Source organism: Nematolebias whitei, chromosome 18 (genome assembly GCF_014905685.2).
Source record: "Nematolebias whitei isolate Nwh7 chromosome 18, NemWhi1, whole genome shotgun sequence".
Lineage (NCBI taxonomy): Eukaryota > Metazoa > Chordata > Actinopteri > Cyprinodontiformes > Rivulidae > Nematolebias > Nematolebias whitei.
This window is the reverse complement of record NC_056515.1, coordinates 4,602,692-4,627,985: the sequence shown is the minus strand read 5'-3', so window position 1 is coordinate 4,627,985 and position 25,294 is coordinate 4,602,692. Positions and strand designations below refer to the sequence as shown.

General features: G+C 41.9%; 1 protein-coding gene across 1 annotated transcript in view; it reads left to right on the top strand.

The window, feature by feature from the left end:
• Positions 1-258: 258 nt before the first annotated feature.
• Positions 259-25,294, top strand: part of fcho2 (FCH and mu domain containing endocytic adaptor 2) — a gene marked incomplete at its 5' end in the record, with an annotated part of 149,371 nt that continues 124,335 nt past the window's right edge. Inside the window, 5 exon segments of the mRNA XM_037692381.1 lie at positions 259-333; positions 414-555; positions 14,840-14,992; positions 16,093-16,197; positions 18,947-19,045. Coding sequence (XP_037548309.1) covers positions 259-333; positions 414-555; positions 14,840-14,992; positions 16,093-16,197; positions 18,947-19,045 — 574 coding nt within the window.

The following is a 25,294-nucleotide window of genomic DNA, read 5'->3' as shown; positions in this document are numbered from 1 at the left end:
GTTTGGAAAAGTCTGACATTTTAAATAAGGTACTGTGGAGGAACCCTATAATCTCATGTTAGGATACATCTTTAAAGCACACTCACTAATATCAGGACAGTATCTTTCTTGAACAAACACAAGTCCATGCTCAATAATCCAGGTATACAATCCAACAATTTTCAGTCAGTCTCTCGTGAACAGTTTTTTTCGTTTAAATAGAAAGTATATAATATTTGTTTTTATTTTGTTTGATTATGTTTTTTTTCTCCTCTCTAGGAGTACCATAGAAGAAGTCTATGCCAGGTCAATGACCAAACTTGCCAAAGCAGCTGGCAACTTTTCTCAGCTCGGGTGAGTCGAGACATTTTCAAGAAGAAAAGAACATAAATGTGACTATTATTACAATTTGTACGTGCGGTCCTGTCTTACAGGACGTTTGCTCCAGTGTGGGATGTGTTCAAGAGCTCCACGGAGAAGCTAGCTGGGTGTCACTTAGAGCTCGTGAGGAAACTGCAGGAACTTATAAAAGAAGTACAGAAGTATGTGGAAGAGCAGGCCAAAGCACACAAAAAAGTAAGAAGTTGTACGTTTAGATGAATGGGGAAAAATGAGCTGTTTAAAAGCATTGTTAAAAATAATTTAACCAGCAAAAAAATCTATTAGAGCAAGTGTTGATTTAAGGTAATAATATTATTGATAATACGTGCATGACTGTATATACACATCACATAGTTAAAGTACACACTAAACCTCTTGACTCTCACATTTTTTCTTAAATATAGTTTTACAGTATTTACAATACCTCCATTATTTCTGACCAAAAAAAAATCACATTGTTATTTTTGTATTTTATTTTTGCCAAAGCGTTTATTATTGCATTCTCTGGGATATATTCTCTGAATATGAAGCTTCTTTCCCTGCACAGTTCATACATTTTGCTGTTTTCTTTGGCATGTGCTTTCATTTGAAAATGTGTGACCACCTTTGTGAACTACTTTCCTTCTGAAATGTTGGCTGTAATCCAGAGCAGCACAACACACTGTGGCTTCGTATCAACAAGGGATTGTACATTTTTTGCAGACACTAATCAGGATTTCATGCATTGTCTAAATCACAAGACTATTACAGAGAGAGACACATGCTTCAAGCTGGGCTGCCAGCCAGATAGCATCTCTTTATGCTGATGCATTTCGCTCACATTTAAATGAGAGAGTACATGCATACATTTGAGGAAAACCCATATATGTTTATGTAGATTGCTGTTTCCTACAAAAATTGCTTAATTCTCAATTATTGTTGCTGGTCCAACATAAGGTCCAGCCCCTTATTCCACTCTGAAGTTGCCCATGGTGAAAGGCGTCGAGCTGGTGTGGATCTTAGTGTGAAAGCACACGCACTTTTTGCCCCGCTCCCCTCAGGAAGGAGGTTGAGGAGCATTAAGTGTAGAACCACTAGACTGAGGAACAGCTTCTACCCTGAGGCTGTTAGACTCATGAATCTCTAACCAGAATAATCACTGTGAAAAACCACATCATGTTGCTGCTGATCTGTTTCATGTTGCTGCTGATCTGTTTCATGTTGCTGTGTTCATTCGTGCTCATCTGCTCACACAGCACATGTCCGTGCTGCTTTTCGGCGTATTATTTTTATGCTATTGGAGCTTAGCGTATTTTTAGTTGATGTTTTTCTTAGTTCATATCTTAGATCTTATTACTGTTTTTCTTTTACATTTTATTGTTGGATATAACTGGGACCCTGTGTACATAATTTTGTTCCACCACATGTACCTAGGGCTGGACGATATGGTCAAAACTTTTATCACAATATATTTCTTAATTTCGGTCAATAACGATATAATTCGATATCCATATAAACAATATAAAAGCCTCAGAAAAACTGTACAAATAAATTAATGTTCACCTTTTATTTTGTATTTAGCCTTCAAACAAAATTGAAATCACCATCGAATAAACATAAAACTCTCAACTTTGTCAATATTAATAGTTTTAACTTTAAGTTAAAAAACAACATAACCTAACAACCCATGCAGCAAACCATGGTTTCTCTTGATACAGCTGGGGGTGTTGTTTCAGGGACATGTTGGCTCAAACTTTATTGTTTCATCTTGTGACTCTCAGAATATTCTATCAAGTGGAAACTCTTCAGATGGAACAAGTCAGATGTGTTCCCACCGCTGTCACATTTTGCAGCACACAAGGGTGGCTGTGGCTGAGTGGTTAGGGCAGTCGTCCTCCAATGCAAGAGTTGGGGGTTTGAATCCACCAGCAGTCACATGTTGAAGTGTCCCTGGGCAAGACACTGAGCCCCTCATAGCCTCTGATGTGTGTCCCATCAGTGTATGAATGTGATATAAAAGAACTGATTAGTCTCTTGAGTGCTGTATGAATGGGTAAATGAGGCGCAGATTGTGTTGTAAAGAGCTTTGAGTATCTTGATAAGAGAGAAAGGTGCTATATAAGTACAGTCCATTTACCATTTACCATTCACACTGTGAAACCTGCAGTTTATCGGATCTTAGAAAGCCGAACCACTTCCACACCGCCAAATTAGCCTTTCCTCTCTTATCACTTATGTCATCTGCTTTCTCTTCACTTTTGAAAGCTTGTTCAGTCACATTCTGACGGTCATGGGCACTCATTCTGATGCGAAAACTTAACGCGCGTTATAGATTAGCCTAGACTAGCCTACTACCACTAACGCCTTCTGGACTCTAGCTCTGCGTAACATCTACATCACCACGCACTTACGTAGTTGTGGCGCACCTTTTTCTGTCTGGGTTGAAACTGAAGCAGCCGCTTCAACCCGAACAGAAAAAGAAATGAGTCAGTGAAATGCTGTAATCATATTGAAATATCGAAAATGTGATAAAAAAAACCTCATATCACATTATTGAATAAAAGTATATTGCAACATATATCGATATTGAATTATTGTCCAGCCCTACATGTACCACATGCGATTCAAATGACAAATAAAGAAACTCTGACTCTCTGATCTACTCATAGCCCCTGGACTTGGTGCCTGTGTGCTGGAGTTTTCCCCGGTAGATGAGAAGGTAGCTTCCCTGCGCCTTCGGGTTGGGGGACATGCTCGGACAATTGTTTGTGCCTATGCGCCAAATGGCACTTCAGAGTATCCTGCCTTCTTGGAGTCCTTGATGGGGGTGCTGGAAGGTGCGCCAGTTGGGGGACTCCTTTATTCTGCTAGGGGACTTCAATGCCCACGTAGGTAACAACAGTGTGATCTGGAGGGGCATGATTGGGAGGAACGACCTCTCTGATCAGAACCCAAGCAGTGTTCTGTTGTTGGACTTCTGTGCTAGTCATAGTTTGTCCATCACAAACACCATGTTCAAACATAAGGAGGTCCATAAATGCACTTGGCACCATGACGCCCTAGGTTGTAGATCAATGATTGACTTTGTAGTCATGTCATCTGATTTGCAGCCATTTCTTTTGGACATTCGGGTGAAGAGAGGCGCTGAGCTGTCAACTGATCACCACCTGGTAGTGAGTTAGATCAGATGGCGGGGGAAGATGCCGGACAGACCCAGTAATTCAATTCAATTCAGTTTATTTATATAGCGCCAAATCACAACAAAGTTGTCTCAGGGCACTTTACAGGAACATTCACATACATAAAAGCCAATTAGTAAAGTTCTCTATCTAAGGAATCCAGCAGACAAGTTGAATCTTGGCTTCGTTGCAGTCTCCCATCCTGAGCAAGCACAGTGGCAACAGTGGAAAGAAAAACTCCCTTTTAACAGGAAGAAACCTCCAGCAGAACCAGGCTCAGGACAAGCAGCCATCTGCTTTGACCAGCTGGTTGAGAGGACAGGAAGGAGAGACAGACGAACATAGAATGGTAGGTCCAGGTATAGGTCCAGGTGTATCTGAAAGACAAAAAAACACGTTAAGGATAGAAAAAATAATTACAAATACAAAACAGGTTGAGCAGAGTAAGTAAAGACAGTAGCAGAGTGAAAAGTGTGGTCAGTTTGTCCTCTAGCAGTCTAAGCCTATAGCAGCATAACTAAGGGACAGCTCAGGAAACCCAAGCCGACCCTAACTATAGTTAGTAGAAGAGATCATATTTCTCCAGTTTTAGCTTCTCTCCACTGGCTCCCTGTCAAATCCAGAATAGAATTCAAAATCGTACTTCTAACCTACAAAGCTCTCAACAACCTAGCTCCATCTTATATTACAGATCTTATTGTTCCATATTTTCCTAACAGAGCACTTTGGTCTTAGACTGCAGGTTTACTTGGGGTTCCTAAAATTTACAAAAACAGAATGGGAGGCAGATCTTTCAGTTATCAGGCTCCTCTCTTGTGGAACCAACTTCCAATCTCTGTCCGTGAGGCTGTCACATTATCCAGTTTTAAAACTAGGCTTAAGACTTTCCTTTTTGCTAAATCCTCCAGTTAAGACTCTGGCAGCAGCATTTTGGATCAAATGAAGATGTTTTAAAGAAGTATTTGGACATCCAGATAATAAACCATTGCAATAGTCCAGTCTAGACGTGACAAATGCATGGACCAGTTGTTCTGCATCATTTTTAGATAAGATGTTTCTAATTTTGTGATATTACGCAGGTGGAAGAAGGTAGTTCTAGTAACTCTTTTAATGTGGGGGATAAAAGACACGTCCTGATCAAAAATAACACCAAGATTTTTAACATTACAGCTGGAGGACAGATTAATGCTATCTAAGGAGGGAGAAAGACTGAAAAATTCATTCCTAAGGTGCTCAGGTCCAAAAAACAAAATCTCAGTCTTGTCTGTGTTCAAAAGGAGAAAATTAAGGGTCATCCAGGTTTTTATGTCTTTAAGACATGCTTGTAGTCCATGTTGCTGATTGGATTCATTGGGTTTCCTGGACAAATATAATTGTGTGTCATCAGCATAACAATGAAAATTTATTTCTTGCAGTTTAATAACTTTACCTAATGGAAGCATATATAAAGTAAAGAGTATTGGCCCAAGCACTGAGCCCTGAGGAACTCCATGACTAATTTTGGTGTATGAAGAATATTTATTATTTACATTTACAAACTGGAATCTATCAGATAAATATGATTTAAACCATTTTAGAGCCGTTCCTCTAATCCCAATATCATCTTCAAGCCTCTGTAGTAAAATATTGTGATCAACTGTATCAAATGCAGCACTGAGGTCTAACAGGACCAGTAGAGACACAAGTCCATTGTCTGAGGCCATGAGAAAATCATTTGTTCCTTTTATTAGTGCTGTTTCTGTGCTATGATGAGCTCTAAACCCTGACTGAAACTCTTCAAACAGATTATTTCTTTGTAGATGTTCACGCAACTGACCTGTAACTATTTTCTCTAGAATTTTTGAGATGAAAGGTAAATTAGAAATAGGTCTATAGTTGGCCAGAAATTCTAAATCAAGGTCAGACTTCTTAAGTAAAGGTTTAATCAATCAATCAACCTTTATTTATACAGGTAAATCCCATTGAGCCTCGAGGACTCATTTACAAGAGAGACCTGATTTCAACAAAGAAAGATGACAACAATGGACAACAGCAACAACAATAAGCAGTTATAAAAACTCATACTACAGTTTTTTTTTTTTTTTTTTTTTTTTTTTTTTAACAAATAGGATGGCTAAAAGGAAAAAGGTAACAAAACCAAAAAAACTACTAGATTCCGAGACAAATGTATAAAACTAAAAACAGGAACATGTCTGCATTGGTCCCTGCCAGGAGTCCAACAGATTCTTAAAGCCACTTAGAGAGGTCAAGGTCGAGAGCTTCAAATCTTTTTGTAAGATATTCCAGGAAACAGGAGCGGAGTAGGAGAAGGCCCTTTTGCCTAGTTCAGTCCTCACTGAGGGAACACTGCAGGTAATAATGTCCTGAGAGCGCACTCCGTAGCTGCACTCACGCAGAGACATGTAGGAGGAGATGTATGAAGGCAGCAGACCAAGAAGTGATTTAAAGATGAAAATGTACCAGTGAGAGAGTCTGCGTGAAGTTAATGATGTCCAGTTAACCAGTGAATACAGGGTGCAGTGGTGGGTACGATAATCACAGCCAGTTATGAATCTTAGTGCACCATGATAGACAGCATCCAACATCTGCAGGGTTCTTGTAGGAGCGTTCATGTAAATAATATCACCAAAATCAATTGAGGGAAGGAAAGTCACAGATACAAGGCGTTTTCTAGCATTCAGGGTTAGACAGGATCTGTTTCTGAAAAAGAAACCCAGTTTAACTTTCAGTTTCTTTACCAAGTTTTCCACATGGAGCTTAAAAGAAAGATGTGAGTCGACCAAGATACCCAAATATTTATAGGAATCAACAAACTCAATGGGGACACCATTTGAGGATAAAATCGGAGGAAGAACTGCTGGGACCAACTTCCTATTTGAAAAAAGCATCCCTTTGGTTTTTTCGGCATTTAGGACAAGTTTGAGGTGAAACAAATCAGTCTGGATGTAGTTAAATGCAGATTTCAGAAGCTGGAAAGCCTTAGCAACTGTTTTAGCTCGACAATAAACAACTGTGTCATCAGCATAGAAATGTATGGATGCATTAGGGATGTTTTTACCTACATTATGTATGTAGATTGTAAAGAGGGTGGGTCCTAAGACTGAGCCTTGTGGTACACCATTGTTGACTGTTAAATAACTGGAGGAAGTACCATTATGTTGAACACATTGCCTCCGGTCTGAAAGATAGTTAGAGAACCAACCAATGGTGTGATCTGAGAAACCGATTTCAGAGAGTTTATGACACAAGATGTTCTGATCCACAGTGTCAAAAGCTTTAGACAGGTCTAAGAAAAGTGCAGCACAATAATCCTTAGCATCCAGTGCTTCAACAACGTCATTAAGAACCTTCAGTGAAGCAGTGGTTGTGCTGTGTTGTTTCCTGAAACCAGATTGATGTGGAGGTAAGATGTTAAATGAGTCCAGGTAATTTTTGATTTGAGAGTTTATCAGTTTTTCTAGAACCTTGGCTAAAATGCAGAGTTTAGAGATTGGTCGATAGTTGTTCAGTGAGGTGGGGTCTCCTCCCTTCAGCAAAGGAAGAACAAAGGCTGTTTTCCAAGTGTCTGGGATGGAGTTTTGTCTTATGGAGAGATTGAAGATGTGGGTCACAGGGACTGTGATGATATGAGCAGCCAGCCTTAAGAAATAAGGTGGAAGTTCATCTGGACCTGCAGATTTTTTAGGATCAAGATCTTTTAACAGTTTATTGACCTCACTGACTGAGAATGGAGAAAAAGAGAAGGTGTGATTAACTGAGGATTGACTTGTAGGAGGGATTTGATTTGTAGAAGTTTGGTTATTAAGTGAAGTGGCTGATTTTCCATTAGTTACTGTGTCAAATAAAGAACCAGAAGCAACAAAATGTTTGTTGAGACAGTTCAGGATCTCGTGCTTATTTGACACAGGAGCAGAGTTAACGAGAAGTTGTGATGGGAGGTCAGATGATTGGGGGGTGCCTGAGAGAGATTTAATTGTTTTCCAGAATCTGTTAGGGTCATTTAGATTTTTGGAAGTCTGAGATAAGAAATAGTTTCGTTTTGCTGCTTTGACAGCAGTTGTACATTTATTCCTCATCTGTCGAAAACTCAACCAATCAGTGTCTGAGTCAGATTTTCTCGCTGCGGCCCAAAGATGATCTCTCCTGTGCAGGAGGTCAGCTAGCTCTGGAGTAAACCAGGGGCTGTCTCGTCCCTTTATTCTGAACTGACGAAAAGGAGCATGTAAGTTCAGGAAATAAATGAAATTATTATGGAAATAGTTCCAAGCAGAGTTCACGTCATCAGTTAACAGAATACGATGCCAGTCAAAGTGAGACAGATCCCAGAGGAATGACTGTTCACAGAAATGTTTCAGATCCCTTTTTTTAATTAATCTGGGCTTAGAAGGTGGAAGTTTACTATTTCTTAAAGCCGCTGTCACACAATGATCACTCAAAAGATCAGCGAATACACCTGTACCAGGGAATTTGTGAGGCATATTAGTTAGAAACAGGTCTAAGATGGAGGAATTGTCAGGATGGCTTTTATTTAATCTGGTGGGGGAGTCGATCAGTTGGGTTAAATTAAAAGACAAGCAACATTCCTTGAATTTGTCACAGAGGGGGGTCGACTTACACCAATCAATGTTGAGATCTCCTGCCAAAAAGATCTCTGTGAATTTTAAATTACCAAGGAATTCCTTAATGGCATTTAATGCTTCAGGTGAAGCTGTGGGGGGGCGGTAGCAGCAGACTACAGTTAAAACCTGGCCTCCATTCAAGGTGATGTTTACAGATAAAACTTCAAACTGGTTTGGAATTGTTTTGAAAGTCACAAGACTTGAAACCAGAGTGTCTCTAATGTAAATAATGACTCCACCCCCCCTTTTCTGACGATCACAGCGGTAGATGTTAAATCCATTGATTGCCACGTCATTATTCATTACAGATTTGTTGAGCCAGGACTCAGAAATAAAGATAACATCAGCCCCAGAAGAACTGACCAGGATTTTCACAGCATCAAGTTTTTCAGAAGGCTACGAGCATTTACATGCAGAAAATGGAGCCCAGAGGCGTTTTTAAAGTCATTTGGTGTGCTGTAATTAGTGGGGGGTCCAGGATTAGGTTGAATTCCTGAGAGCAATAACAACATTATTATCAGACATTTTTTTGAGTTTTTTGTGACTGATGTGTAAATACAGGAGTTAACAGTGTGACAATTAGCCCCCATAATCGAACCATGAGAAACATTAATGAAGACGCGATCATTCAGAACCCAAAAACAGTGAAAGTTGCAGTGATGGACAGATTCAGGTGTATTAACAAGATTCAGTGACTCCAGATAATCTGAGAACTGAAAATAGTGACAGTAATATGAATGATGCAGAAAAGATTCAGACCATAAAATGTCACAGATCAAATGGGCAAACAAACCCGACGAGGTGGCCCAACTGCAGTTTGAGTCAGGCTGAGAGGGGCTCCGGCCCCCCTGTGAAGATGGATGGATGGATGGATGGATGCTCCCATGAGAAACAGAAGCTGGGTCCAGAATCAACAGGCCGAAACAGAAACAGAAAATTCGCAGCAAATAGCAGAGCGAGCTGTCAGAAAGTCCTCCTGAAGTGAAAGGCATGGTCCAAGTTCGTTTCAGGTCAACAGGGGCCAACAGCGTGATCCGGAATAAAATTAATTATTATCCAGGTGAGTTTGGATGGAGGCCTGCAGCAGCTCCGATACAAACTCCAAACTTCTCTCGAGCACCACGCAGCCCTGCTCCTCCACGCTGCTCCTCCACGCTGCTCCTCCGCTTCTCAGCACCCGACAGCACGGGGCACCCCTGGTGAAAAACGAGACTGACCGGAGAGGCTGAGGCTGAAGTCGGCAACTGGTCCGGTCCGGTTCTGCTCCAGTTCGGCTCCGGCGCTCCAAGCACGAGAGACGAAGAGGCTGAAGATATCCCTGGCCCGGTTTTGCTCCGGTCCGGCGGCCCAGTCCGGCGGCGCGGTTCTGCTCCGGTCCGGCAGCCCAGTCCGGCGGCGCGGTTCTGCTCCGGTCCGGCGGCCCAGTCCGGCGGCGCGGTTCTGCTCCGGTCCGGCAGCCCGGCGGCGCGGTTCTGCTCCGGTCCGGCAGCCCGGCGGCGCGGTTCTGCTCCGGTCCGGCGGCGCTTCAAAGCACCGGAGCGTCTCCTCCAGGTGAACACAACGACTCCACGGAGGTGGATCGTCCTTCAGTAAAAGTAACGGGCTGCTCACTGAAGCTGAGACCGGCTCTGTAGAAGACGAATTTCCCCACAGCCACCTCGATTCGGTTCTGGTCCAATTCGAGGGTCACAGGTACACTTCCCCCACACCTATGGAAACACCACGAGGGCCAGTCTAGCTGAAAACCAGCGAAATACCACCCAGCGATATTTGTCAGAACCAGGTAGAACCACAAAGTTCCAGATAAGAGTTTGTTGAGGTCCAGGGAGAGAGAGAAAAAATTACAGCAACCTTAAAGCTCTGTGGTACATAACCATCCATTAAAGACAAATTAAGTAGATCCAAAATGTGGACATTAATTAGGGGGAATACCTCTTTAAACAGTCTGGTTGGGATGGGATCTAGCAGACATGTGGATGGTTTGGATGAGGTTATTATTTTTGACAATTCAGAGCTCAACAGGACAAAAACTGTCCAAACATAAATCAGGCTCTAGTGAAATTTTTAAAGTTGTCTCATTTGACAGGGGACTAGAGATAGTAGAAGGAAGGATGGTTTGAATTTTCTCTCTAATTGAAATAATTTTATTTATAAAGAATCTCATGAAGTCATCACTACTTATAGTTGTAGGGGTACATGGTTCAACAGAAATGGGACTTTTAATTAGTCTAGCAATAGTACTAAACAGAAACCTAGGGTTATTTTTATTCTCCTAGACCCAAACATGTAGTGAGAGTTTGCTGGGAACACCTGGCAGAAGAACCCGTCAGAGAGATATTCAACTCACGCCTCCAGGAGAGCTTTAACCGCATCCCAGCTGAGGCGGGGGACATTGAGTCCGAGTGGGCCATGTTTCGTGACTCAACTGTTGAATTGGCTGCCTTGAGCTGTGGCCACAAGGTTGTTGGTGCTTCTTGCAGTGGTTTGCTTCCTGAAACTCAGTAGTGGACACCCCAGGTTAGAGAGGTTGTCCAGTTAATGAAGGAGCCCTCTCAGTCCTTTTTGGCTGGTGGGACTCCAGAGGCAGCTGAGGAGTACCGGAGGGCCAAGTGGTCCACAGCCTTGGCTGTTGCTGAGACAAAAGCTCAGATGTAGGAGGAGTTTGATATGGATATAGACTCTCGGTCGGCTCCGAGGAGATTCTGGCAAACCATCAGGCAGCTGAGGAGGAGAAAGCAGCACTTTACTAACACTGTGTTCAGTGAAGGTGGGGTGCTGTTGACCTCAACCAGTGATGTCGTTGGGAGGTAGAAGGAATACTTCTCGGACCTTCTCAATCCCACTGGCACTTCTTCTATGGAGGAAGCTGAGTCGGGGGACTTCAGTGATGGTCTGTCCATAACTGTGGCTGAGGTTACAGAGGTAGTTAAAAAAAACTATGCGGCAGCAGTGCTCCCGGGGTGGATGAGATTCACCCTGATTTCCTTAAGGCTCTGGATGTTGTGGGGCTGTCTTGGCTGACACGCCTTTGTAACATCACGTGTACATTGGGGACAGTGCCACTGGATTGGCAGACTGGGTTGGTGGTTCTCCTCTTCAAGAGGAACCGGAGGGTGTGCTCCAATTATCGGAGCATCACTCTCCCTAGCCTCCCTGGTAAGTAAGGGTTTGAACGACTACATAATTTTTAAACTCGACATTAACATAATAAAACTCGAGCAGAACTCGAGAAGTTGATGACGCCATAGGATTTCATGATGAAAAGATAAATAAAAAAATTAAACCGCAAAAAAACATAATTTATTATTTACAAAAAAAAAAGACCAACAAAATATTGGGAGCGTATATTATGCTCCTACCATTTATCATACTGCAAATAAGTCACAGAAAACCAAAACTATTAGTTATTATTTTTAAGCTGCATAAGTGAAAGAAATAACGTGCAGCTCATCAAAAACGAAACTAAAAACAGTGGGGTGGATGACCACCCGCCAGCTGTGGTGCGCATTAGGTTTAGTTTTAGAGAGTAATATGTTTATAGGTTTTTTTATAGGTTTAGAGATTAATATTTTTTTGCTTTTAGTTTGTGGAACAAGGTCAGAAGGAAGCTGGTTCTGGTTCGGTTGATTGGACCTGGTGTTACGCCATATTCTGTGACCTGCAACAGTGCATGCAACACCGCCCCCTATGGTCACAATATATGGTGGTCACAGAATGTGGTATAACACCGGTTCGCAACGAGCTCCATACAGTCAGGAAGTTGATTCATTTTCTGTTTCCTTACGGTAGTTGAGCCAGAAGATTCATCTTTAGTGAAATATTTCCATACTATTGATGCATTTCTACCTGTTTGCCAAGACTGGGCCTGCTCTACTCCATCCGTCTGCTTGGAGGAATCCATTTGGTAGCTTCTACTAGTAGCCCGGTTCGGATCACGTGACACAATGACGTCACTGCGAATACTCAATGTGAAATTTAAAATCTCCCATAGATGTCCTAGGAATCGACCTGTCAATTACTCGAGTAGTCTGTTAAAGCCCTACTGGTAAGGTCTATTCAGAGGTACTGGAGAAGCAAGTCAGATCATTGGTCGAACCTCAGATCCAGGGGGAACAATGTGGATTCCACCCTGGCCATGCAACACTGGACCAGCTCTTTACTCTCATTAGGGTCCTTGAGGGGTCATGGGAGTTTGCCCATCCAGTCTACATGTGTTTTGTGGACATAGAGAAGGCATTCGACCGTGTTCCTCAAGGTACTCTGTGGGGGGGTGCTCCGTGAGTATGGGATTGGGGGCTTGTTGTTACAGGCTGTTCGGTCCAGGAGTTTGGTTCGCATTGCCGGAAGTAAGTCGGACCCCTTCAGGGTGGGAGTTGGATTCCGCCAGGGCTGCCCATTGTCACTGATTCTGTTCATAACTTTTATGGACAGAATTTCTCTGTGCAGCCAGGGGGCAGAGAGATTCTGGTTTGGTGGCCTCAGGATTCCATCTCTGCTTTTTGCAGATGATGTGGTCCTGTTGGCATCATTGTGCCGTGATCTTCAGCTCTCACTGGAGCGGTTCACAGCCGAGTGTGAAGCGGCTGGGATGAGAATCAGCAATGCCAAATCTGAGGCCATGGTCCTCAACCGGAAAGGGATTGCTCTCTTCAGGTCGAGGGTGAGGTTCTGCCTTAAGTGGAGGAGTTCAAGTATCTTGGGGTTTTGTTCACTAGTGAGGGTGAATAATGGAGTGTGAGATTGAAAGACGGATTGGTGCAGCATCTGCAGTATTGCTGCCGCTGTACCGTTTGTTGTGGTGAAGAGAGAACTGAGCTGTAAGGCAAAACTCTCTGTTTACTGGTTACTCTACGTTCCTACCCTCACCTATGGTCACAAGCTCTGGGTAGTGACCAAAAGAATGAGATCGCGGATACAGGTAGTTGAAATGAGTTTCCTCCGCAGGGTAGCTGGACTCTCCCTTAGAGATAGGGTGAGAAGTTCAGTTATCAGGAGAGACTCATAGCGGTGCTCCTCTACATCGAGAGGAGCCAGTTGAGGCGGTTCGGGTATCTGGTAAGGATGCTCCCTGGGCGTCTCCCTAGAGGTGCTTCGGGCATGTCCGTAAGGGAGGAGACCCCATGGAAGACCCAGGACACGCTGGAGAGACTATGTCTCTCAGTTGGCCTGGGTACTCCTTGTAGTCCTCCCAGATGAGCTGGAAGAGGTGGTTGTGGAAAGAGATGTCTGGACCTCCCTACTCAAGCTACTGCCCCCGAGACCTGACTTCAGAACAAGCGGAAGATAATGAATGGACTTTGCTGTTAAGGCCCTAGCTTACTGGTCTCTGAGTAGTTGTCAGTATTCATGAGGGAGTCCCAAATGTCTTCAGAATGTCTCTTGACTTACGCAGAGTTCTCATCTTCCTTGCCTAAGTTTCAGAGGCATGAAGCTCCAATGTTTGTTTTGAACAAGTTTTTTTTCCCTCAAAATAGACACAAAGCTGTCGTAGGTGTCACCAGCTGATCTCAAAATCACTAAAGCTGTGTTTTAACATCTGTAGGGGATTCTGCTCTGACAAAAATCATCTGAGGTAAATGTCCAGGTCTAAAAAGTATGTTAATAATAAATAACAACTGTTACAAAACTGGTCCAAATCTGTCTTCACTTCTTTAAATGTACTGCTGCTGAATAAATAAATGTGGGCTTTGGTTGCCGAGTTGAGCTACAAAATGCAACAATAACTCTAATTAGTAATTCTAGTTTCTTTGGTTCCAGCAGTTGATTTGTATGTTGAAACGTCACATTTTGAACAACATACCATTAAAATAATGCAAATGTCATGATAATTTTCAATTTACAAAGAGCTGATTGAGAAGGAAAAAAGTTAATGTTTTCAATTGACTTCTGAGAAGTCAGGAAAGATGCTCTCCTTCCTTCAAAGTTTTGCACCGAGTCCTGATGCAGGACTGACTGAACTCTTATCACTGTCTACACTGGTGCACATACATTTGTTTCAGTCTGAGCTTCAAAACATGACAATGAGCCAAAACAATTTTTAATGCTAACAGAATTATAGTGCATGGCCAAGAATTCAGGTTTACAATCTGTGCACATTAAAATAGGACAAGATTTTCAAAAACGGACCTCTCAAAATGCAGGCACACAGGTTGCTGGTCAAACACCCAGAGTTTACTGAGACTGCAGCTGATAATTCACTTAGACATATTTTCTCACCACCTAGTCCCCATCAGACATTGTGAGATACCACCTATTGTTATTCTGCATGTTCCATGTTTCTGCATTGTTATTTACTAAAAAGAAACAAAACTAAAGGATTGCACACTGACCGATAAATTAAATGTACCGGTAATTGTAATTCATTGCACCATGTTTGCACTGTTTTACTTTAATTCTTAAAGCTGATACGAATGGCTGGAAAACTAGAACTGTGTTTTGATCAAAAGCAGATTATTTACATTTTTTGTAGCTGTTATTTAGCTTTAATTGCTTCCTTCTGTGCCGTGCTAAAGGTCTGTGCCTCGTGTGTGAATTAAACAAAAGAGCAAAAAGAGTATTTTAGCAGAGCCCATGTCTACACTCAACTTGAATCTGTTGTTTTTCCAAACTCGTATAATAAATGAGAGTGTTCCAGGACAAGTCCTGAGGGAATGATTGTTGGGCCCATGTAAACGAGTTGGTGAACCCGACTTGTACTTTCAGACAAAGGAAGAAGTGGCTCCAACTCTGGAAGCTGTGCAGAACATTCAGAGCATCTCTCAGGCTCTTCAGAAGTCCAAGGAGATCTACAACGCCAAAACTGTGGAGCAGGAGCGTCTCCGCAAAGAGGGGGCCACCCAGAGAGATGTGGACAAGGTGGGAGGTCACTCTTACACACACACACGCACACACACGCACACACACCCGCACACGCACACACACACACACGCACACAAACGCACACACACACACACACACACACACACACGCACACACACACACGCACACACGCGCGCGCACGCACACACGCACGCACACACACACACACACACACGCACACATGCACACACACATCATTATGGTAAAAAGGTATGATGAAGTGTTTCAAGGTTGGTGTCCACAGAATCTTTAACAATGGATGGTGATGATGAGATCAGTTTCTCTGCTGATCCAGGGAGATAGAAAGTTCAAGTTTAAGAATCTTTATTATCCCCGAGGGGCAGTTTGCTTCACAGTCAGTAGGTACACAAATCATCCATACTACACAAGACATTGAGACTAGGGGTGCACCAATAAATCGGCCGGCTGATTTTTCGGCCCCGATTCGATTTCCTTAACTTTGGGAAATTGGAAATCGGCCGATACTTGCATGAGAAACTGATTTTACCGATTTTTTTAGTTTTAACAACAATTGTCTGAACTTCATTTATATTTCAGAGCACTACCTCATGGCCAGTTAAAACAAGTTTGTATTGTTTCTAGGATATTGTTCAAGGGTATGTTTTACAATAAAATAATATTGGAAAATTGAAGGTGCATTGTGACCTTATAACACCTGACAGTGGTGATTATAAAACTAAATCAGAATCGACAGGTCAGACATTTTAGAGATGGGTGATCGGCCAGAAAACTGTGATCGGTGCACCCCCAATTGAGACATTAGAAAACAGTGCAGAGCTCATCACTGTTTGTTGAGAAGCCTGATCACTCCAGGGATGAATGAGTTTTTCAGTCTGTTCTACATCTGGGCAGCAGATACCTGCGTCCAGATGGAAGCCACCTGATCTCACCATGGAGTGGTGATCAGGATCTGCCAGAATCAGCCTGGCCTTGTTCACTGACCTCGCCTTGTGTAGGTCAGTGAGGTTCTGTAAGGCTACTCCAGCAACTGCTGGAGACTTTCAAAACTTTGAAAGTCATTGTTTGCATTAAAACCATGTTACGTAGTCCTTTAACTGTTTGTTTACACTTTACAGGCTGGAGTGAAAGCCAAAAAAGCCACAGAGACCTACAAATCATATGTGGAGAAATATGCCACAGCCAAGTCTGAGTTTGAACAGAAGATGGCAGAAACTGCACAGGTATCATAAATCTCCCTCTGTGTGCTTTAATGGAAAACTCGGCTTATTGTCTGCCTTTGTGCTATCAACACTTTATTGTGTAATCAGTTAGACTGCTCTGCGTCTGCTTTACGTTCTTCGCTCTGTATCATCTCCAGATTGTTTTTTCCTCTGTAACGGAATCATTCTGCAGCGCTCTGATTGGGTCCATCTGAGGGGCTGATTAGATAAACTCCAAATAAAAATCAGATCTGTTGAATTTGGCCTCCACCTCCTGCTGTACCGCAGCAGAGCTGGTTCTAGTTAGTTGTTGTTTTCACCTCAGACAAAGAGGCATTGCAGCTCTGCTTCCCTGGGATCATAGTCTACGGCTCATCTCCCGCACCACACATGAATGTATATTATAAACACCAAACATATGTGCTCTCTGACATCAGTAGAGCTCCTTCATGTGTGTTCTCTTTGAATGTGTGTGTGTGTGTGTGTGTGCTGAAAGACTAAAGTAAAATCATGAGAAGAAAGTCCACTCTCTCCTAGTTCAAGAATTTTACACATTAGGGCATATTAACTGATCTAGTTTCATGTTTAAAATAGTTCATATTCAACCTTAAGTGCCAAAAACACACAACAAATTCCTTCATTCCAATATGTATTCAACAAAAATAATGCCAAAATGGTCAAGCTGTGTGTGGAACAACCAAGTCCAGGCCCTGATCCAGCAGCTTGTTGCGCCTCCTTTAGCAGCAAACCTGTCTGTAGTGGCTTTCCATAGAACTGAATGTAGATGTGGAGCAATTTTGTGCCGCTCTTCTTTCAGTGTCCGTTTGTTGAGGTTTGAAGAGATTTGTTTCTTCTCAGCTCTCTTCAGGTCCCACCACAATGTTGCAGTCAGGTTGATGTTCTGGACTTTGACTGGACCGTTGCAGCACCTTGATTCTTTTATTTTCCAGCGGTTCTCTTGTAGATTAGCTGCTGTGTTTGGGTTCATTGTTCTGTTGCATCATGACTCAGTTAAGGCTCCCACAGACTCGGGCGTACGTCAGTCCGCGGAGGTCCGTGCATACCGGATTAGACTCTGAAGCGGACGCCTGCAGGGCATGTCCGTGCAAAGATACATTTTTACATACGCGTACTTGGTGTCACACAATAAACTGCCCGGTGACGGACTGTTTTGTATGTGACACCAATGTATTAAATTTCCCTTCTTCATCCCTGATCTGGTTTAATGGCCTGTTCTTTGTTTTTTTCCAAGAGGCAAGTTCCTCCTCCGTTGACGCCATGACTGAAATTGTGAAAAATGAAGGAATTTGTCACGAGCGAATTAAAATCAGGTCCAGCGTGGCTGCGGGAGGGTCTGGAGATTTCCTGGTGGGCCAGTCAGATGTGTGGGCTGCAGGGCCAGCGCTCCTTTTTATTTTTTAGAACTTTTTATTAACAACATATAAACAGAACACTGCTGCCACTTGCTGCCAGCTCTCTTTTTTTCCCTGACCTGTCAATCAATCGAGTAGGCGTGTCAGCAAATGACCAATCGGCAACCTCAATTTGTCCCGAAGGTAAACGCCCCTTTCCTGCTGCGCTGGCCTGCAGCCGCTCAGGGTGGACGTTCAAGTTTAAAGTCTCAACCGTCTGCGGACAGTGTGCACAGTTTTCACACGGACTGAGGTCCAGATGAGTCTGTGGGAGCCTTTAGGTCCAAACCAGCTGTCAGACAGATGTTCTCACATTTGACTCTCAAATCCTTTCATCAGAGAAGTTCATGGTCGACTCAGTGACTGTAAGGTGCCCAAAGCACCAGCCCTCCACCACCGTGTTTAAACATTAGTATCAGGTTTTGGTTAAGATTCACTGTTCTCTCTAAATATGCTGCTGTGCATTACAGGTAAACATACATACTTTGGTCTCATCTGTCCAAAGGGCATTCATTGTTCCAGAAGTCTTGTGGTTGTGTTCAGATGAAGTCCTGCTGCAGTGTTCTCTTTACAGAGAAGACTTCCAGCTCCTTTTATTTCTTCCGAACAAGTCCTACTTTTTCACTGTTATTTTTAGGGTTCTGTCATAAACCTTAACCTTTAACCTGCTTACTGAATCTAGTAGAGTTTGAACTAGAGCTCCATTTTATTTGATAATTTCTCTGAGCATTGCACAGTCTGACCTCAGGGTGAATTTGCTTTAACATCCACTTTTAGGGACACTGGCAGCTTTTTGAAACTTTTTCCACTTGTGAATCATTTGAACCATTCTCAGATTGGTGGGCAGCAACAGTTGCTTCACAAAAGTCATTGCTGATGTCTTCCTGCCTTGTCGTTGTGTGGAGAGATGAAGCAGCAACTGTCAAACGCCTCTTTTAGAAGTGGTCACACTGATGCTGATCTGTGAATCAATACAATTGATCAGAAGCTCTTGGCTTTTGTGATTTTTGAAGGTTAAATTCCAAAGTAATGTGCAAACTGTAATGAATGATTGTCTCTGTTCTTGTAATTTTACTGTGAGGGCACAGAGCCTTTACCAGCTTTCAATTCTGCTTCAAACTAGAAAGGATCTGATTTTTTACATACCATGAGCATGACTGGCATGTTATGAAAGGGCTTGTGTGTGTGTGTGTGTGTGTGTGTGTGTGTGTGTGTGTGCGCGCGCGTTTTCTTGGCTTCATTTTTCCACATTTTTTTGTTTTGACATCTGTTAGTTGACAATGACAGTGATTTAGTTAATCTGATTTTATGAGGCCAGTTTGTTGCTGCATCATAACTATTTTCAATCCGTTTTCCAGAAATTCCAAGACATTGAAGAAAACCACATTCTCCAAATGAAGGAGATCATTCAGTCCTACTCGCTGTCTGTGGAAGAAACACACGTTCAGATCGGAGAGGTGGGTGTTTGTGCGCCGCAGTGCACGTACATGCATACAATGGGACGTTCCTGAGGGCGCATCTTCATGCTGTTTGACCTAAGCCTGTGCTCACTGTGTGTCATGTCAATTAGTGTCAAATGTCATATTGTTAATCATTTAGCTCAAAAGCAAGAAACATGTAATTCCTCCTTATTTACTGAGCAATTACAATCTGATCAAAACTTCCACTCTGCAAATATTTTTCAGATACGACGTTTGAAAGTTAAGTTTTGCCTGGCCCCTATTGTTTCTAGAAATGTGTGTTTGAGAAAACAGCACTGAGTCAACTTGTAAAAGCTTTCAAACTGTGTCTAAAATGGCATCAATCAGAAGTTAACCTCAACCAGCGTTTTGTATTTTTATGTATTTATTTAGCATTCTCAGCTAATAGTGCCCACACAGAATAACACAAATGTACATTGTGCTGGTGCCTTGAACAATTTGTAGCAGCTCTTTAATGTTACTGCTGCTTGTTTGTTGATAGCCTCCAGAGGGCGACACAGTTTCACAGAAAACATCCCACTCACATGCATCTGGTACTGTACACAGAAAAAATGAGGTGTAGCCATTATTGTTGTCATCAGTGTATGTTTCTGTACAATGATGAAGTCAGTTCTCTGCATTTAACCCATCACATGTGAGATACACCCAGGTGGAGCAGTGGGCAGCTATGTAAGTGCCCGAGGAGCAGTTAGGGATTGGGCGTCTTGTCAGGGACACCACGACATGTGGGAATGGCTGGGAGTTGAACTGTGACTTTCTGGTCCCAAGTCGGCTGCTCTACCTTTACACCATCTCAGCCCCACTGTCTTGAGCTGCTTATGAAAATGTGATGGGGTGTTAAATATAACGTTTGGTAATATTGATATTTGAATAAATATATAACAGGAATGTGGTAAAGAGGTGAAGAAGAGAGTCCAGGCAGGATGGAGTGGATGGAGAAAAGTTTCAGGAGTGATTTGTGACAAAAGGGTGTCAGCAAAGGTCAAAGGAAAAGTTTACAAGACAGTGGTGAGACCAGCTATGTTGTATGGTCTGGAGTCAGAGACATGGTCTGGAGACAGAGACATGGACAAAAAGACAGGAGACAGAACTGGAAGTGTCAGAAATGAAGATGTTGAAGTTCTCCTTAGGAGAGACAAGGATGAGCTCATCAGCACAGGTTGAACAACTGGGAGATAAAGTTAGAGAGGCCACACTGAGATGGTTTGGACATGTCCAGAGGAGGGACAGTGGTTTGGACATGTCCAGAGGAGGGACAGTGGGTATAGGCCTATTGATAGAAGGCTGTTAGAAATGCAGTTGTCAGGAAAAAGACCAAGAGGAGAGATATGGATGCAGTTAGAGGGGACATGGAGGTAGATGTAGTGAGGACAGAGGATAAAGAGGACAGATTGAGACGGAGGAGGATGACTCACTGTGGTGATCCCAAGAAGAAATAATCATATACCAGGAAGGAGAAACTGCTGGACTTGGTTAATGCCTGTGAACTCAGTAGTGATGTGCACTGGTGTTTACGTAAACAACATCAAACATCTGTGAAATATAAATTATTGTTCATGGTCTGTTAGTTAATTTTCTGCCTCTCCAGACATGCAGCTTTTATTGTATAATTCTCATTCGTTAATCTTTTTATTCTTGATCATTTCTCTCTCTGTCTTCATGAATATGAAACTGTTTAAAAGCTGACCTTTAAAACTCTGTGTTTAATCTCATAATCTATCTAAAAAGCTTTTACTCATAACCAGGGTGCAAATTATACAGGGACAGTTGAAAGAGGGTTCATTTTTCTCTATCCTACAAACCTGTGCTTCGGTTGGCCGAAGCCTTTTAATCCCCATCAGGACTTTTTCAGTTTTACCAGGAAGTGTCTCATCTCTGTGGATTATTATGAATGACATTCAGTCCAAGGTTCACATAACATACAATAATTTCTGTAATCGAATGTCACAAGCAAAATATTCTGGAGCAAAAATTTCCAACAAAACAAATCACAATGTTCCAAACATCTCTACTAGATTAGCTCCGTTCATTACTTTGAAAGACTACATAATCATGTAATTAGATTTTTAATGGCACCGATGCATATATACAATTATTCTGTTCACATTTTTCCTTCCTGACAGCAAAATAAATAAATAAATAAGTAAGCGTGCAAATTTTGCATGAAAATGTGCCGCTCAATTGGTGATGGTGTTGTGACATATGTTGTGGAGGAAATTTACAAAAGCTGCAAAGTTCTTGACACACAACAGCAGGGTTTTGATGCCTACAGTGGATAATCCCAGCCCTGTTAGGAGCTATGTGGTTCAGACACACACCCTGTAGAAACGTCCATCAAAGTTCAAATGAGTCACAAATCAGGCTTATATGTGGAACCTGCCATGTTGATGTTTTTAATGTTTCTGACACAACCACAGTTTAGTTTTTTTTAGTTAACCACAATTCTGTCAGTCAAGCTTTATTTCTATTGCACCTTTAATACAAATCAAATGCAATTCAAAGTGTTTTACAGTGGAGAATTTTTTTTTATTAATCTATCCTAATTAAAAGGCAGAGCAAACCGAGTTGGGTCTTTAGTCTACATTTAAAAGTATCAAGATTATGGACTCCTCAGACCCTCCAGCACTTCCTCAGTCTCCGTGTGTATGTATTAAAAGCAGAATCACCAACTTGTTCTGCTCTGTGGATCATAGAAGAACAGTGAAAGAGCCTTTAGGCTTCTCGTGAGTGTCTGTCACTCCTGCAGGAGCTGCAGCTCAAGTGTACAAAGAGAGCACAGCCAAGTTCGATACATTTTAATTACATTAAGCTCAAACTGTCAGCTCCCAAACTGGGTTGCATTTCCCGTGCGTGGCCATCAGAGTATTTTGTTGCTCTAGGGTTAATAGTTTTTAAGATCTCACTTAACTTTCTACATATTTTTACCTCCAGATTATAACACAAATTGGAGTTTTGGGTGGCAGCTGGGTTGGCACTCCAACATTTCATCATTTTTTTTTTTTGTTCCATCAGCTATCCTATTAGAAATAGTCTAATAATCAATACTTACCAAAATCAACAACTGATAATGTCAAAATGAAACCTAAACAATTAATTTTGTACAAAGTTATATGGAGATAAAGGTCATGATCAGATTTCAAAAGCTCAAATGTTGAATTCTGAGTTAGTCTGATCTTTAATCTAATAATTCTAACCAAATATGTTTCCCATCAGTTGACAAGTTCTGAAGGTAATGTTCTTAAAACCATTTATTTTTTAACATTTTTGCCTCTTTTCAGTTTTAAGTCAGTGTGCAGGGGACAGAAATGATCTTGACAAGAATCTAACGATGAAAACAACTTACCTTAAATACTTATAATTCCTTGAAGGAGTGCACATCACCAGCATATTCACGCTTGCCTGTTTTAAACGAAGATCATCGTATGATGTGAAATGAATGAGTTATGTTGCTCAAACTTTAAAATGATCATTATTTTATTAACCTTTTTTTTAAACAGTAAATCCCACTGAGATCACAGATCTCTTGCAAGGTAGGCCTGGGCCTCACATGAGCTTGAACAAAAAGACGTTTTGCTTAATGCAACATTGCAAGTTCTTGCGAGATCTCTTACTGCTCAGATTATGTGTTGTGAAGGACTCAGCCACTACAACTTTAAATTTTAGCTCAATATCTGAAGGACTGACTAAACTGTAGTAATTTATCTGATTTGTATGGTCAGATGGTTGTGGTGGCCATAGTTAGGTTGGCTCCAACAGTTCTTCACTTGTAGATGACCAGTCGTATTATTTAATGAAAGTTAAAAACAACATTTGCCCAGTGTTTCATAAGGTATTTTGCTAACAGACAGACAAATGAATACAGAAGCAAACCAGAACAACCCGTATGCCTTCTGGTGTCATATCTTCTACTAACATGCTCTTCTCCTAAATGGCAATAATAGAAATAATGTGCCAACCTGTTGCGTGAATACATCTCAGTCATGTTTTATCAGTAAATGTTTTGGTTGTTCCTGTCGGGGGAAGTGAAATCATTGATTGTAAAAATAGCTGCTGGGCTCATCCAGGACACTTGAATGCAGACAAACAGAACGGAACCAGACCTGGTCTTAGCTGCCCATCGGTAAGGATCATGTCTGTGCAGTTGTAATAAAGTTCATATGTTGGGCACGATGCATACAGACGGTTGTTCTGTGGTGTACGCATGTGCGTGCACGTGTGTGTGTGAGGGGTTAAGCTCACACACTCTGGAGGCAGGTGTGTCTGTCACTAAGTTTGTTTTTGTAAGTGAACATTTGTGCATGAGCGAGGATCCCTTCGAGGCAGACGCATGTGGGTGAAACTTGGGGAATGAGGTGTGTGTTGGGGGTGGGGGGTGATAAGAGCCCTCATCATGGCAGCAGTGCAGCAACACCTGACAGATTGCGTGTGCTGCTCTGAGCAGACTTTCTCACCACGGCAACCTCTCTGGCACCTCACCCCCACCCCCCCCAACATCCTCTCCAGCCAGACAGTGCATATATGGCTAATGCTCTCCATCTCACCTCTGAGGGGGGTGGCAGGCACACGTGTTAGTGTATGCACCTCGGTTTGACAGTCGAGCCTCTCTGCTCTTACAATATCACACACATTTAAATAGTTTGTTGCGATGGCACAATTGACCTCTGGTCCTCGTGTTTACACTGGAACATGCAACGCCCTCCCCCCCCCCCCCCCCCCACACACACTTTTCACCTTCAAAACACAAAAACACACATGCACATCAAAAAACAGACAAGGTAACAAACAGACATTTGTGTGATAATGTCCAAAGGACAGTTTGTGACAAACTTGCACTCTGGCGTTGTAAATTCATTATAAAGTTCAGCACATATCCACGTGCCAAACACTAACAAAAGATACAAAAAGACTGACACTGAAAAATATTTTCTTTACACTGCTCCCTGTTTTTTATATCACAAAATCTGAAATCAAGTATAATATTTTTGTCTCATTTGTTTTGTTTTTATCTACTTTTAGGACTTCTAAGAAAATCTGATGAGGTCATATTTATCAATCAATCAATCAAACTTTATTTATAGAGCCCTTTCCAGCAGCCAAAAGGTGCACAAAGTGCTGCACAGTACAGAAGTTAAAAACAAACAAGAATAAAAAATCAGTCAGTTAAAAACAAAAACAATTACAATTAAAACATAGCAAAATTGTCAAAGACCTACTAGGTTTTAAAAGCCTGCCTGAATAAAAAGGTTTTAAGATTAGATTTAAAATGCTCCATGTCAGTGATGGAGCACAAGTCCTGAGGTTGCTGGTTCCAGAGTCTGGGTGCGACAACCGAAAAGGCCCGGTCACCCCATCGTTTGTAGTTGGATTTTGGAACAGAGAGTAGAAATGTATTAGAAGATCTCAGTGTTCTCCTATATTCACGGACAACTACAAGATTAGTCAAATATAGTGGAGCAAGACCATTGAGAGCTTTAAAAGTGAATAATAAAATTTTAAATTTAATTCTAAAATTGACTGGAAGCCAGTGGAGAGAAAATAAAACGGTGATGTGCTCACGTCTGGAGGTGTTGGTTAAAAGTCGAGCTGCAGCATTTTGGACCAATTGCAGGCGTCTAATGGAGGATTGGGAGATTCTTGCGTATAGGGAATTGCAGTAGTCGAGCCTTGAAGTTATAAAAGCATGGATGGCCTTTTCCAAGTCAGAACAATTTAAAAAAGGTTTAACTTTGGATAAAAGACGTAACTGATAAAAACAGGCCTTGACTACTATTTGTTTATCAAACTTTAAGTCCTTATCAAATGTCACCCCCAAGTTTTTAACTGTGGATCTGAACTTGGATGTCAGAGCACAAAAGTTACAGGGAGCATCACCACCAAAGAAGATGCATTCTGTCTTTCCTTTGTTTAAAAACAAAAAATTACGATGAAGCCACTGTTTAATGTCGGCAATACAATCAGCGAAAGGTATGAGAAAGTTACTGTTTTTAGGATTCATTGGTAAATAAATTTGTACATCATCAGCATAGCAGTGAAAAGGAAAATTATGTTTGGCTATCACTGATCCAAGGGGCAGCATGTACAATGAGAAGAGGACAGGACCAAGAATAGAAACCTGTGGCACACCACAAGAGAGAGGGGCAGTGGAGGAAGACAGATTATCCAGCATGACAATTTATGTAAATATACATAAATATATATATATATATATATATATATATATATATA